Raw genomic sequence first — 13976 nt, 5'->3', positions numbered from 1 at the left:
AGGAATATTGTTAAGATTTCCTTTCTTTTTTAGATATAGTTCAAGAACTATATAAAACAAACGTATTTAGAAAGAAAATTACTTCAAAAATTAATTTTTTAAGTAATTAATTCCTGTCAGTGTAATGAAATTGGTGGAGCTGAAGAAATCTGCTGCTATCCTGTGTTCATCCTTGGCCACGCCCCCCAAAAGTGGGCTATTTTGACTTCTGAACAGAAACATTTCTGCTAGTCATGGAAATGAGACATTCTGGTGAGTTAACTGGATGGGGTTTCAGATAAAAAAAAAAGAAAAAAAAAAAAACTGTTCCGTAAATTGTAAGGCATTACAGTAATGGTTAATACAGTACATTTTTAACTACGCATCTGAATATATAATTCACTGCATCATCTGGTTAAGCCTTTGACTGACGACCTGTGATATGGTATATACGTGAGAAACTTTTTTATTTAGTGTATTGTTGCTGCTGTAGTTTAGCTACAGTTTTTTTTGAAAAGATAGTGTGTTGTAGGCTTGCACACATTGTTTCTTCACTATTAAAAAATATGTGCATTCAAGTGTGTATGTATATATATTATACACACATACATACATACATACATACACGTGTGTAACATATATAGATATATATGTGTGTGTGTGTGTGTGTGTGTGTGTGTGTGTGTATATATATATATATATATATATATATATATATATACATACATATATATATATATACATACATATATATATATATATATATATATATATATATATATATATTATGTGTGTGTGTGTGTGTACTCTCACCGACACAAGCACACACCCACATACATACAGACATATATATTTTTTTCTTCCTTTTTTTCCTTTTAGCATGGTAGAGTGATCCTTTGCATACCCGTCTCATTCAATACCTTGGCATCATTTTCCTCATTTGCTGTTATGTAGTTTATATTGTGTAGTGTGAAATGACAAAGAAACAATGCTTTGTCTAAAAATGGTAATATCCATTGATAATCAATCAATAAACACAGTAGGTGGATATTCCAAAAGTTGTAAGCACACTGTATTCTTTGCTCACCTTTCCCACTGTAAGAAAATGGATTTTGTATCAGCACACTTTGCTAATGAAATATGCTGAAATGAAAATTGGAGTGTTAGGAGAATACAAGAAAGGTTTTTACTATTAAGAAGGGAACAGCTACTTCTATACTTGCTTATTTGACTACTATAGAAAGATGGATTGTGATGATGCTTCCCGTCAAAAGGTGGGCTGATTAAGCTGAGTGTAGGATTATTAAGGAAAGTTTACTTAGGGTTGATTGAGTTATTACTGGAAAGTTATTTATAACTGTGTTTGAAGCTTCTTAGAATAAATTATTCAGAATGTGTAGCTTTATAATTGAGTTTGAAGACATTAATGCAAATACTGGTACAATATGCTAATGTAACCCTGGAAGGTCAGTTGGTAGAGATAGTGTGCATACCTTTTGTTTATAAGTGTTTTATTAATAAAGGTAATCTTTCTCCTGAAGGCTTGGCTGCACTATTATTATTATTATTATTATTATTATTATTATTATTATTATTATTATTATTAATTATACAAAAATATAATTCAGTTTTATTGAAATTTTAATTTACTTTTATAATGTTTACAGAACTGTTCCATTTGCTTTCTTATGCAGAGGTACTAAGCCTAGTGATCAGACCTTTCCAGAGTGCTTTCAGCAGAGTTTGCAGTGCTTTTCTTGAAATGTGTATTGTTTAATATGTTTGAACTTTTTCCACCATGTGGCATTGGCTTTTTCATTGAATGGATTCAAGTAGTACAGATGTGGTATGAGTTTGAAGATGATGACAGTAAACGTCTTGTTTCTGCTTTTCTCTGTATTCTATTACACAGTCTCAGTAGTGTTCCTTAGGTTTATTAAGTTGTATTAGTAAGCTTAAATAAATATCTCTTCTGAAAATGTAGCTAATACTGACATAGTCTCTCTTTTTTTTTGACAAGGTGCTATGTTTTCACTCTTGGCTTCAGTCGAAACATTATGTATACTGGTTGGAGGAGCTATATTTAATGGACTTTACCCAATAACCCTTGCGTCCTTCCCAGGGATGTCTTTCATTGTGATGGCAGCATTCATAATTATTACACTAATCTTAATCCAGTAAGTAGCTATCATCTGCATAAAAATTCTGGTTCTAAATACTAAGTCAAAAACATACTGCTTTAGTATGTAAAGAAAAACAGTCATTCTGGAGTTAAGAAAATGGCATTCATCAAACCACAGCATGTTACAAATTTGTCACGTAGCAATGTACTTTTTTTCATATTGCCAATTTTCCATCTTCTCGTATGAAAAGTCTTCCAATATAATTATGTATTCTAAATTCATTTTTTTGAAAAGTTGAAATAGAGCCTGAAGTATTGAGGCAGCCTTTGGATGTTTACATCACTTTCTTTGTGTTGTAAAGTGTTTATCAGCATAATATGGTTTTGTCTGCATACAGTGGCATTTGTACATTAGAATGACTGGTACAATTTTGTGTATGTCATTTAAGAGCATTATGGAAGACTGTATTACAGGTAAAGACATTATGATGGAAAACTAAATTTATCAGGTAAAGCTATGTCCTGTCCATTCAGATCTGGAAATATAAGTTTTGTGTCTTACACATCTCACCTGTTAATCAAAAGGTTAGTATAGAAATGAAGCAACTACACAGTGGATAACAAATTAAATAAAAATGTGAGTAGTGTGTAATGCAGAAGCATTGCAGTGCTAATGCAACAAAAAAAAAACAGCATCTGACTAGCAGAAGTTGTAAATCAGCATTTCAGAGGTAATACAAGCAAGTTAGTAGCAATAAATAGAATATGCTTGCACTTAAAAGCAAAAAAATGCTCCGGTACAGGATTCACACTGACTTGTTCAGTCGAAATGCTTCTAGGACTCCACAGTGATATATAGAGAATTAAAGCACTGGACAGAAGAAATTGGCATCTTTTCAGGCTTGTTGGCTGTTGGTGAAGCACCCACCAAGAGGAGAAAACGCTGAGAGAAGAAGAGAGCCACTTTTGAGACTTTAAGTATTTTTCCTCTGTTTATTTGCTAAGTTTTTCTGCATAGCCGCCTATTTTGAGCATTTTCTGGCTTGTTAAATTTGATTTCTGCATTAGTAACTGTATTTAGAGCACAACCTAGATCTGTTTACTGAATTTCCTGTTTGCACTTATTTTTAAAATCGTTTTTTTCTCAAAACTTGCATTTTATCTGTCTTTGGCCTAGCACTCTTGTGTGGGGTCATTTACTGCACTGTTATAACTTGTTGATACTTGTTAACCTCTGCTATCTCTGAAAAAACAAAAAAAAAACTTGCTTTTTTCCCACTTTTCTAAGATTTAAAAAAGTTCAGTTACAGGCTTGCTGTTCTTGAACTGTTTGTAAGTTTCTGTGAAGCCATTTTTTGCTTGGGCTGAAGGAAAGTCTCTCTGTTGATCAGTGGCAGTGAAAAACATTGAGCAGCCTGCCTGCCCCTGTGGGAGTGGTTACTGACTTGAAACTGTAGTTTTATTGGCCGTTTTGGGTCAATTCCAAAGCTCTTTCATCTTCCTCTCTTAAAACCCTCTTTTGCACAGTTTTGCGCGTTTTTGAGCATAGCGCAACAACGGGCAGCGCCGCCTAATTGGGTTTAAACCATTCCTGGCTCCACAAAGTCTGCTCTTCACTTTTTCCCTTAGAACTGCTCTGTCTCTCAGTTTAAACACCATATTCTCATTCTAAGGACCTTCACTGGTCCAATTAAGTAATCCTACAAGTTAGCACTATTAAACCATAAGCACTACTTACTCTTATACTCACTACGATTACCCTGTCCTCTATCGGTCCATCTTAAATTCAGTTTCCCTGTTACTCTAGCATGTCCAAAGGTCAGTCAATGGTTTCCTCTCCAGTCCAGCTGGTGAATCTGGGAATTTTGAGGCAATGTTACAACTGTCTCATGTGTATGGACAACCCTCTCCTCCTCCAAACAGGTTCAAATATATGTGAGAGATGCAACTATTTAGCCAAACTGGAGGCTGAGCTCTCTCATCTCAAAACTGGTGTAACCAGTCAGGAGGAGAAGGTAACCTCACACAACACAATTCCAGTATCACATAGTCCCACCACATCAGCGAACCAAACACATAAATACAAAAAAACATACTTGGAGGCTCTAAATAAAAATCTACCTAAGCAACAGAGACCTCCAAAGCAGACATCCAAGCAAACGCTACCTCAAAACAAAACACATACAACACATAACCCACAAAGCCAGTGTGCCAAGCAGCCACAGCCCTTAAGGCTGAATAACACACCTGATACTCTTGTTATAGGTGACTCTATTGTCAGACACACTGATGTCCCGCTCACCAGGCTGAATAAAGAGAAGGTCACGGTGAGCTGCCTGTCGGGTGCTAGGATCCGACACATAATGCAAGCACTCAGGTCACTCCAAAGCAAATACAAATATGACTCAGTAATTGTACATGCTGGTGTGAATGACCTGAGACGTACCTCCCTGGACTACATGAAAAGAGACATAGAGGAGCTCTCTGATAATGTAGCCCAGGCTGGTATGACCCTGACCTTGAGCAGCATCTTACCCTCACTTAGAATGATGCCACAGTACAAAGACAAAATGATCGATTTTAACAATTGGCTAAAATTTTGGTGTCATTCAAAGGGGATCCAGTGTCTGTCAGCCTGGGATGAATTACTCGACAAGCTACATTGCTTTGCTAGGGATGGCTTGCACCTGTCACCACTAGACTTTCGGATATTGGCAAAGGCTCTTGCCACCCCCATAGTGCCTTTTTTAGGCAAAGCTCAAAAGTCAAACCCACCCCCATAAACAGCACAAGGAACAAGAAACTAAGGGTAATGCTGCTAAACGCCAGAAGTCTTAACCTCAAGATACACAAACTCGAAGCTCTCCGCAGTATGGAGAACATCGATATCTGTGCAGTGACAGAAACCTGGTTCAAGGCTCCAGAGAGCACCCCAGCACTACCAGGCTATACCTCGTATCATGCTTTTCGGCCCCAAAACCCAGACCGAACCACAAAAGGAGGGGGAGTTTCCATATTTATCAAGGATATCCACACCTCCAGGTTAGTGGCATTGCACGAAGTATTGGAGACCATCCATGTGCAACTAACAGTGGGCAAGACTGCTTTTCAGTTTATAGCATCCTACAGACCACCCTCTCAAAGTCAGGAATCCCATTCAGCCTTCCTGAAAACATTGGAGAACATGAAGATCTCTCCGAACACCATTATATTGGGCGACTTCAACTACCCAAACATTGACTGGGAGCACTACTCAAGCCCCAGCACCTTAGCCCAAAGATTCCTGGAAATTATAAACTCAAATGCTATGGAACAACTAGTCACCACTCCCACAAGAGGGGACAACATACTAGACCTGATCATTACCAACATGGGGACTCTATGCTCCACACCAGAAGTATATCCCTCATTGGTAAGATCAGACCATAAATTAATTTCACTGGATGTCCACATCCCGACCCCACCCCCAGCCAAGAAAACCACAGTGAAAAACTTCTCAAAAGTGAACTTCTCACTTCTCAAAACTGAAGTGGAATCCTTCAAGGCCCCAGGGCCAGTGGAAACTACATTCCAAACTGCAGAATCCTATATAAATGCATTCTACGGACATCTCCAGGAATGCATGGATCATGCTATCCCAAACAAAACCAAGACCCAATCATCCAAAGGCAGGCGTCCAGTCTGGTGGACCCCTGCCATAAATAAACTGTACAACAGAAGGAGGAAGCTACTACATGATAGAACAAAATCCCTAATAGGGAAGGCATCTCTGATCAGTACTAGCAAAAAATTACGATCCCTCATAAAATCCTCCAAGGCCAGCTTCGAGAGAAAAATTGCACAGGACACAAAAGACAATCATAAGGCTTTTTTCAGTTATGTTAGAAACCTGGGATGCAACTCCCAGACTTGTTCTGAGTTGATTCTAAACGACAAAATATACACTGAACCCACAGACATCGCCAATATCCTGGCAGACAGGTTCAGTGCAAACTCCCAAAAGAGCAAGTATCTATCCCGGCAGAGGGCTGCCTCCCAAACATCTCAGATGCTCAGGTGAAGGCTGCCCTCTCCAAAGCAAAAACACTGCTTCCATGGGACCAGATGGCGTCCCAGGTTGCATCCTACATGAACTCCAAGAGGAACTAATCCCTCAAATAAAACAGCTATACAATCTCAGCCTCACTACAGGATATGTGCCCACAGAATGGCGTGCAGCAACAGTGGTCCCACTCCACAAAGGTGGAGCCTCTACGGACCCTGGAAACTATCGCCCCATAAGCCTGACTAGCTTAGTCTGCAAGGCTATGGAGAGGATCATCATGGAGCTCATAAACAAAGACATTGGGGACCTACAGACACTACATCCTACCCAGTTCGGCTTTGTCAAGGGCAGATCCTGCCTTTTGAACCTGGTTGACTTCGAAACAGTCACCAAAGCCATAGATGAAGGGAAGGTAGTCCACACAGCCTATCTGGACCTTGCAAAGGCATTTGACACAATACCCCACTCGGGCATCATAGATAAGCTATCCAGCTTAAATATAAACCCCTATGTCACAAGATGGGTCGCAAACTGGCTCAAAGACAGAACCCACAGAGTGAGAGTTGCTGGAGCCATGTCAGACTTGAAACCGGTCACAAGTGGCGTCCCACAGGGTTCTGTCCTGGGACCACTCTTGTTCGGTATATACTTTTCCGAGGTACAGGCAAACATGGGAGGACTATGGCTCACCAAGTTCGCAGACGACTGCAAACTGGGAGCCATAATCAACTCTCCAAAACATCCTTCAAAAAGGTCTCAAAGAGACAGATAACTGGTGCCAGTGCCATGGTTTAAAGCTAAATGCCAAAAAATGTATAGTCATACCCTTTGGCAAAAACAATGTGCCCACAAATTACCACATAGGCGGAAACCCATTAAGTACAGAGAAAGTTATTAGGGACCTGGGGACCCAAGTTGATAGCAATCTCTCCTTTGAAAACCACATTGCCAAAGTGGTTAGAAAGGCCTTCTACATAGCCCACCTCATCACAAAGGGTTTCACATCTAGATCAAGAGAGGTAATCGTGCCCCTTTATTCATCCGTCATCAGGCCCATCATAGAATACACTGCCCCTTTTGGGATGTACCTTACCCGACACCTGCAGCAATTAGAAAGACCCCAAAAGTATCTCACCAAGAGGATCAAGGGTCTCAAACAGATGCCATATGCTGCTCGGTTAAAAATACTCCAGCTCTACTCAGTTGCATACCGCCTACTTCGAGGCGATCTATGCCTGACATACAAAGCTATGTCAAATCCAGAATTAATGGACATGCTCCACATCAGTAAATCTAAATCCCTTAGAGCCACACGCTTGAGGGACTTGAACCTCAGCACAGAAATAAATAGAACTTGCTGGAGGGACAGGTTCATAACCCAGAGGCTCCCTTTGCTCTGGAATAGAATTCCAGTCCATGTGAGGCAGAGCACCTCACTGAATCTCTTCAAGAAGAATCTCGATAAGTGGATGGGGGATCATAGGTTTGTCCCAGGGATTACTCCCGTGTCACTATTAGACAGAGGCACAGTATACTCAAATCAAGGGGTGGCGTAAGCCATACAGAATCGGGCTAGGCTTATAATTGCCCCAGGGCAGATAGCCTAGTATGAACCTATGAACCTATAATAGTATAGTTGGATGTAACTGCCTATGTAAAAATGATCATACATATATATATATATATATATATATATATATATATATATATATATATATAGAGTCATATAACAGCTGTTATTTCATTGCTGATAAACTCTACAAAATTAACTACTTAGTGGTTAATTGCAATTCACTACACTCTAGAGTAGAAGTCAGGGCAGCATTGAATGATTTCAGAAGTATTCTCTGCCTGGTTGAATAATAATGGTCTCACTCAGGCTGGAAACCAGTCTCAGTTTCACTAACAGTTCAGTTTACACTATTGATTCAGGAGTCAGTTGTGCATCAGTTGTTCTCTTTTTTTCTCTTTAGAAGTCAAAGTAGGCATACGAGAAAAGCAGATCACCAGACATTGCATGCATAAAAAGTTCTCTATTAACTGATGCACCACAGTCTACAAGGATAGTATGAACACGTTTGAGTGGGAATGGGCATGATTTTACTGTCATTGGGAGAGACCATTGATTATGATGCTGATTTCCGGATGATGCGATTTTTAAAGAAGAGCTTTTTTTGTCATTGATTCTTTAAGCTTGGTTCTGCTTGATCAAACCAGAATTAGATGTTAAAGAGAGCAACCAAATGAAACAAGTTGAAATTCAATCCAATGGCAAGTAAGTACTGGGGAATTTGCTGGGAGTTAATTAAATGCAAACCATACAGAATTTCCTTTTTAAGTAATAAAATTCGCTACCCTGATGTACATCTTAGCACAAGAAATCTGCACAAAACCTAAAATATTAGAAGAACAAAGGCCCATAAAATAGGGAGAGATTTTTAATATTACTGTTATAAACAGAACATTGCTAGAGTAACAGAATTTGTATCAGCATGCAATTTCTGAATCTGAAATGTATGACGTCATTTATTGACTTAAGTCCTCAGTGATTTGCCTGAAAAAACACAAATTTTATGAGGAGCAGACCAAAAATTTGAGGCAAAAGTCTAGGCAGTCCGCAAAACTCTGAACAGTTGAGAGGTATATGCTTTGAGCGTCAACCATTTACAAAACAATAACTAAAGAAGAGATATGGCAGATGTAAGCAGGTGTATGTTTAAAATAGAAAAGTGTTTTCATCTTAACTGGTTTGCCATCTGCTGTGTTTTCTTCGTGTTGTAAGCATTTCATTATGATGGAGTTCCGCATGCATAACATACCCAGTAATTCCACGACAGACAGCAGTAGACATATTTTTTTAGTTTTGTTTGACATCAGCATCAACCCCCTTTTGCTCATTTTGTAGACGAGGTCAGGATGTCATATTAATGGTGACCTTCACCTCAAGCCACTTTTTTTGATATATATTGTAAAATCATATTACCTATGGTAATTTAACCCATGTCCGTCAATCATCTTCATTTGCTGTGCCCATTTGAGGTGCGCAGAATGAATTTCCCCATTTTCTTTCTCATCTTGTAAAAAGCTCATAACTAGAGACAAGTACATAAATGTGCAACAACTTTTAAAAACTGACTAATGTGTTTTTATGTGCTGATAAATATATTGGTTAGAATGTCAGAGAGAAAAATCAGTGTTAGAACAGAATGTGGTGTAACTGTATATAATGCTGTATTGTTGCAGATTTATGTATTGTCAGATGCACTGTAAACTAGGAGTAAGATCCACACACCCCACCCCCAACAATGTGCAAAAAGTGCAGGCTTGTGTGTAGTCATCCTTTAAACATATGTTTCTAGTGGAATTATCTATAGCCATTGGTTTTACAGGAAAAAAAGTTATAGTTTCGTTGCTGTTCTAGTGTGTAACCTTAGGCACAACAGGGATATGTGGGCAAGCAGAGTTTTGAGTGCCATAGAAACAATTTGTGGTTCGTGAACAATTTTAAGCAGTGGAGCACACTACATCACCTTTGCAAAATGGCCCAGCCGCTCCTAATCATGCACTATTCGTAAAACTGACAGTGTCACATGTACTGACTCGTGTATTATATGCATGCAAACCACTGTTGTAACCTCCTTGACCTCAGCAACCACCTTCCCCTAGTGTAGTCCTGCACAGCACACATGACTGAAGCAAGATGGTAGTGTAGTCTTATCGCAATTTCCCTAACTTCCCCTGACAACTTTGCAGTGAAGTTCCCTATGGTGAAACCACACCTGTTAACACAGATTACCTTATGCCACCCCCACCCTTTGATGCAGGTGAGCTCCCAACAATGAGGGTTCAAACAGCACCAAATCAGCTCATTACCATAATGCTGAAATGACTTCCTGCCACTCTCATACCTAATAATGGTGAGTTCTTTATGACTTGTAATCTCGCATGATGGAGGACCACAGTGCAGTGGTGTATGGCAAGTTGTGAAGGTATACCGGAAGATGAGGCAGGCTGTATGTAACTGTGTGCTTAACAGTACTCAGCGTTTCAGCCTGAGCAGTGGATGCCAAAGCTGGGTATAGTATGCACAGCTATCTCCTGGTCTTTGGGTTTTTAGCCAATTATATATTGGATGTTGTTATTCGGTGTTCCACTAACTTTCATTTGCACCAATGTTAGACCATGGTGACAGTGCAAGGACAACAGACTCAAATTAAAAATGAAAAAAATTAGTATAGTTCATTTTATTTATTTATTTTTTATTTATTTATCCTTTGTTGACTGGATTAGCAGCCTCTTTTCAGGGGAGACCCAAGGTGATATTTATACTATTAAAAGAAATTTGGTGAGGACTTGGGGAAACTTCCAATATGCTTTTCTATAGGTGCTGTGGGGTCTTTTACATCCACTTAAGCTACCACAACTCAGGCAGATGGAACCTTAGTTTAATATCTCATCCAAAAGATGACACACTCAGAAGTGCAGCAATCCATCTTACCTGGTGTGGGAATACAACCCTCAACCTTCTGCACCGAAAGCAAGTGCATTACTTGTGGCACCACTGATGCTACTAATTTTGGGTAAACAAAACGCTTTCACATACCATGTAGGTGATGCATCCCTCCAGCCATATACTGATATAAGGGATCTAGACTCTTGTTAATTTATCATTCGACCATCTTGTCTCTGCAGTAGTTCAGAAAGCCTGCTGTCTAGCTAATCAAATTTCCAAAGGCATATCTGCTGGATCCAAAGAAGTCTTAATTCTCGTTTACTCATATCTCATCATACCATGTAGTTGATTATAGTGCACCTCTTGGCATTTATTTGTCTAGATGTATCACTCAATTTGAGAGACCTCAGATTCCTAACTAAAAAGATCATTGATCTCAAAAACCTTGGTTATCCGTACAAGATGGCAGTCTTCTCTGCACTCAGGCCCTTATAGACTCCTCTGTGGAGATCTGTGTCTGGCCTTTTAAGCCATGAAATATTCAACCTTCTTTGACCTATTCCTTTGCAGAGCAAATGATGCCACAAATACCTGGTTAAAGGAGCTAAATCTTTATCAGAAGATAAATAAGATATGTTGGTGTGATAGATTCATATCCCAGTGTATCCCTCACCTCTGGAACAGACTTCCATTACATGTTGAGCAGAGTGGCACCCTTGCCAACTTCAAGATAAACCTAGATGATTGGATGGACAGCCTCAAATTTTCTCCCAGTTTATCTTATCTTTCCCTCTCTGAGGATGGAGAGAACCTTTTGAATATATGTTTTGGGCTAAGCCTGCAATGATCTGCAGATTAATTACGAAGTAGTTTCCTGTGAGCCTTTTGAACCTGTGAGGAATAACAAACAAAAGCATAACATTTTAAAGAGTAAAGATAAACCCCTAGTGTACAGTGCTTAAGAGAGAAAAAGAAGGCATGACTACTTCTGTTTGCATGACAGTGTAAATGTCAAAGCTTGAAAACATTTGTGAGCACAAGACTATAGTTCTATATGAATGGTTGAGTTTGTCACCAATTAAAAAAGGGGAACTCTGTTAACATAACACAAAGGGTTAAGTCTTTGTATTAACATAACACAAAGGGTTAAGTCTTTGTATTAACATAACACAAAGGGTTAAGTCTTTGTATTAACATAACACAAAGGGTTAAGTCTTTGCATTAACATAACACAAAGGGTTAAGTCTTTGCATTAACATAACACAAAGGGTTAAGTCTTTGCATTAACATAACACAAAGGGTTAAGTCTTTGCATTAACATAACACAAAGGGTTAAGTCTTTGCATTAACATAACACAAAGGGTTAAGTCTTTGCATTAACATAACACAAAGGGTTAAGTCTTTGCATTAACATAACACAAAGGGTTAAGTCTTTGCATTAACATAACACAAAGGGTTAAGTCTTTGCATTAACATAACACAAAGGGTTAAGTCTTTGCATTAACATAACACAAAGGGTTAAGTCTTTGCATTAACATAACACAAAGGGTTAAGTCTTTGCATTGCTGACAAGCTTTAGCATGTTATACTGGATTTGATTCCTGCACTCACAGGCATTATAGCCAGGCCTGAAGCATGCATGCATGCCACACTGTACTTTAAAAAAAAAAAATATCTGGCATGTCTTATTAAATGAGATGTGTTCAAATTTAAATTTGTTTAAAAAGGAATGTTTATCATGATTTATGGTTACATACTTTAATTGCCATTTTGTTTGTTTAAACCTGTTATTTCAGGAGTTTTGAGGAACTTGCAGTGACTGGGATTGGGGAGCTTCTTGTGTGTGTGTTGGGGGTCTGCATTCTGGAAGCTAACGTACAATTCCTAAAATCCTGGTTACATCACTGTCCTTAGTAACATGGCCTAAATAATATAAGTACAGCATTCTCGCCCGATTTAACAAGTTAGGGATCTTTTGTATTCTGTGGTTTCCTCCTAACTGCTCACCCCTCCAGTCATCATTCTAAGGCTACTTTCCCACTTTCAGTCTTTCCCCTTTCTGCCCCAAGTTACACTTGTACTGCTTTCTCCCTCCTCTTTACTACCTTGTTCACCTGTATCTCTTATTAGCTTACTTCCGTGCTGCACTCTGTCTTCCTCAGCTGTTCTGGTCCCGATTCCTTCCTATATTTTAAATGTCTGCACTGTTCCCATTCTGCCCGCATGGTCAAATCCGTATTGCACCTTTAGTCCATACCCCTGGCTCCCTTTTTAATCCAATAAACATAGCACCCAACTACTATCAGCATTGCATTTCTTCCTCACCACAGTTACATTGCTTTATGTATAGAATCACAGCATCTTTATATGGACCTTCTTTTGCATTCCCACATCTGTAATAAGCATTTCAGTAATGCCTCCTTATTTCATAGTTTCAGACTCTGGATTTAAGGGTGAGTCATGCCTACTCTTCCAGAAGGTCACCAAAGCAATGGATGAGGGTAAATGGTACATACAGCCTACCTTGACCTGATCAAAGCATTTAATACAGTACCCCACTCAGTCATTGTAGACAAACTTACGGAATATGCTAGATAGCCAGGCTGTGCTCAGATAGGACCCAAGAAGTTAGGATAGGGAGGTCCACCCACAGAGATAGTCTGGTCACTAACTAATTTCCCTAGCGCTGTGTGCTGGACCTACTCCTTTGTAGCATCTGTTTCCTTGAAGTCATGGCAAACATCACTCGCCTCTGGCTTACCAAGTTTACAGATGATTGCAAACTAGTTATAGTAGTAGAATCCCTCCCAGGACACTAATTTACACCTAGAAGGGCTGACTTAGAGAAAAAAAACTGATGCTAGAGTCACAGTCTAAAACTGATTTCCAAGAAATACAGAATAGTATCCTTTGGGAAGTTGATTAGCCCTGGAAATTACCTCATTGATAACTCATCCTTAAGGGTAAATGCAGTAGTCAAGGATTTGGGGATGTATGTAGACAGGAACCTGGGCTTTGACCATCATGTGGCAATAAGTAGCTCATTCTATGTTGTGCAACATATGTTAGCAAGGGTATGGCATCCAGGTCAGAGTAAGTCATGGTTTGACAGTTTAGGCCCTCATCAGACCAATCATTGAGTGAAATGCCACCTTCAGTATGTATCTGACCAGATATAAGAAACAACTGGAACATTCTCAGACGTTCCTCACAAAAATGATATAGCACATAAGCAGCATGTCCCACACATGTTGCCTCAGAGCCCTATCCCAGTATTCAGTCCCCTACAGACCTTTAAGGGGCAGTTTATGCCTGGCATGCAAGAAATTGTTGGATACGTCTCTGATGGACATTCTGCATATCCACAAAACAAATAG

At 39.2% G+C, this 13976-nt stretch overlaps 1 protein-coding gene across 1 annotated transcript in view; it reads left to right on the top strand.

The window, feature by feature from the left end:
* The window catches only part of LOC122791256 (proton-coupled folate transporter-like), a 1313896-nt gene that overhangs the window by 806195 nt on the left and 493725 nt on the right, over positions 1-13976 (top strand). The window contains exon 6 of the mRNA XM_044058932.1: positions 2000-2156. Coding sequence (XP_043914867.1) covers positions 2000-2156 — 157 coding nt within the window. The remainder of the gene's footprint in view (positions 1-1999; positions 2157-13976) is intronic.

This window comes from Protopterus annectens, chromosome 1.part2 (genome assembly GCF_019279795.1).
Source record: "Protopterus annectens isolate FY-2018-M chromosome 1.part2, PAN1.0, whole genome shotgun sequence".
NCBI classification, from domain to species: domain Eukaryota; kingdom Metazoa; phylum Chordata; order Ceratodontiformes; family Protopteridae; genus Protopterus; species Protopterus annectens.
This window is presented reverse-complemented; position numbering and strand designations above follow the sequence as displayed.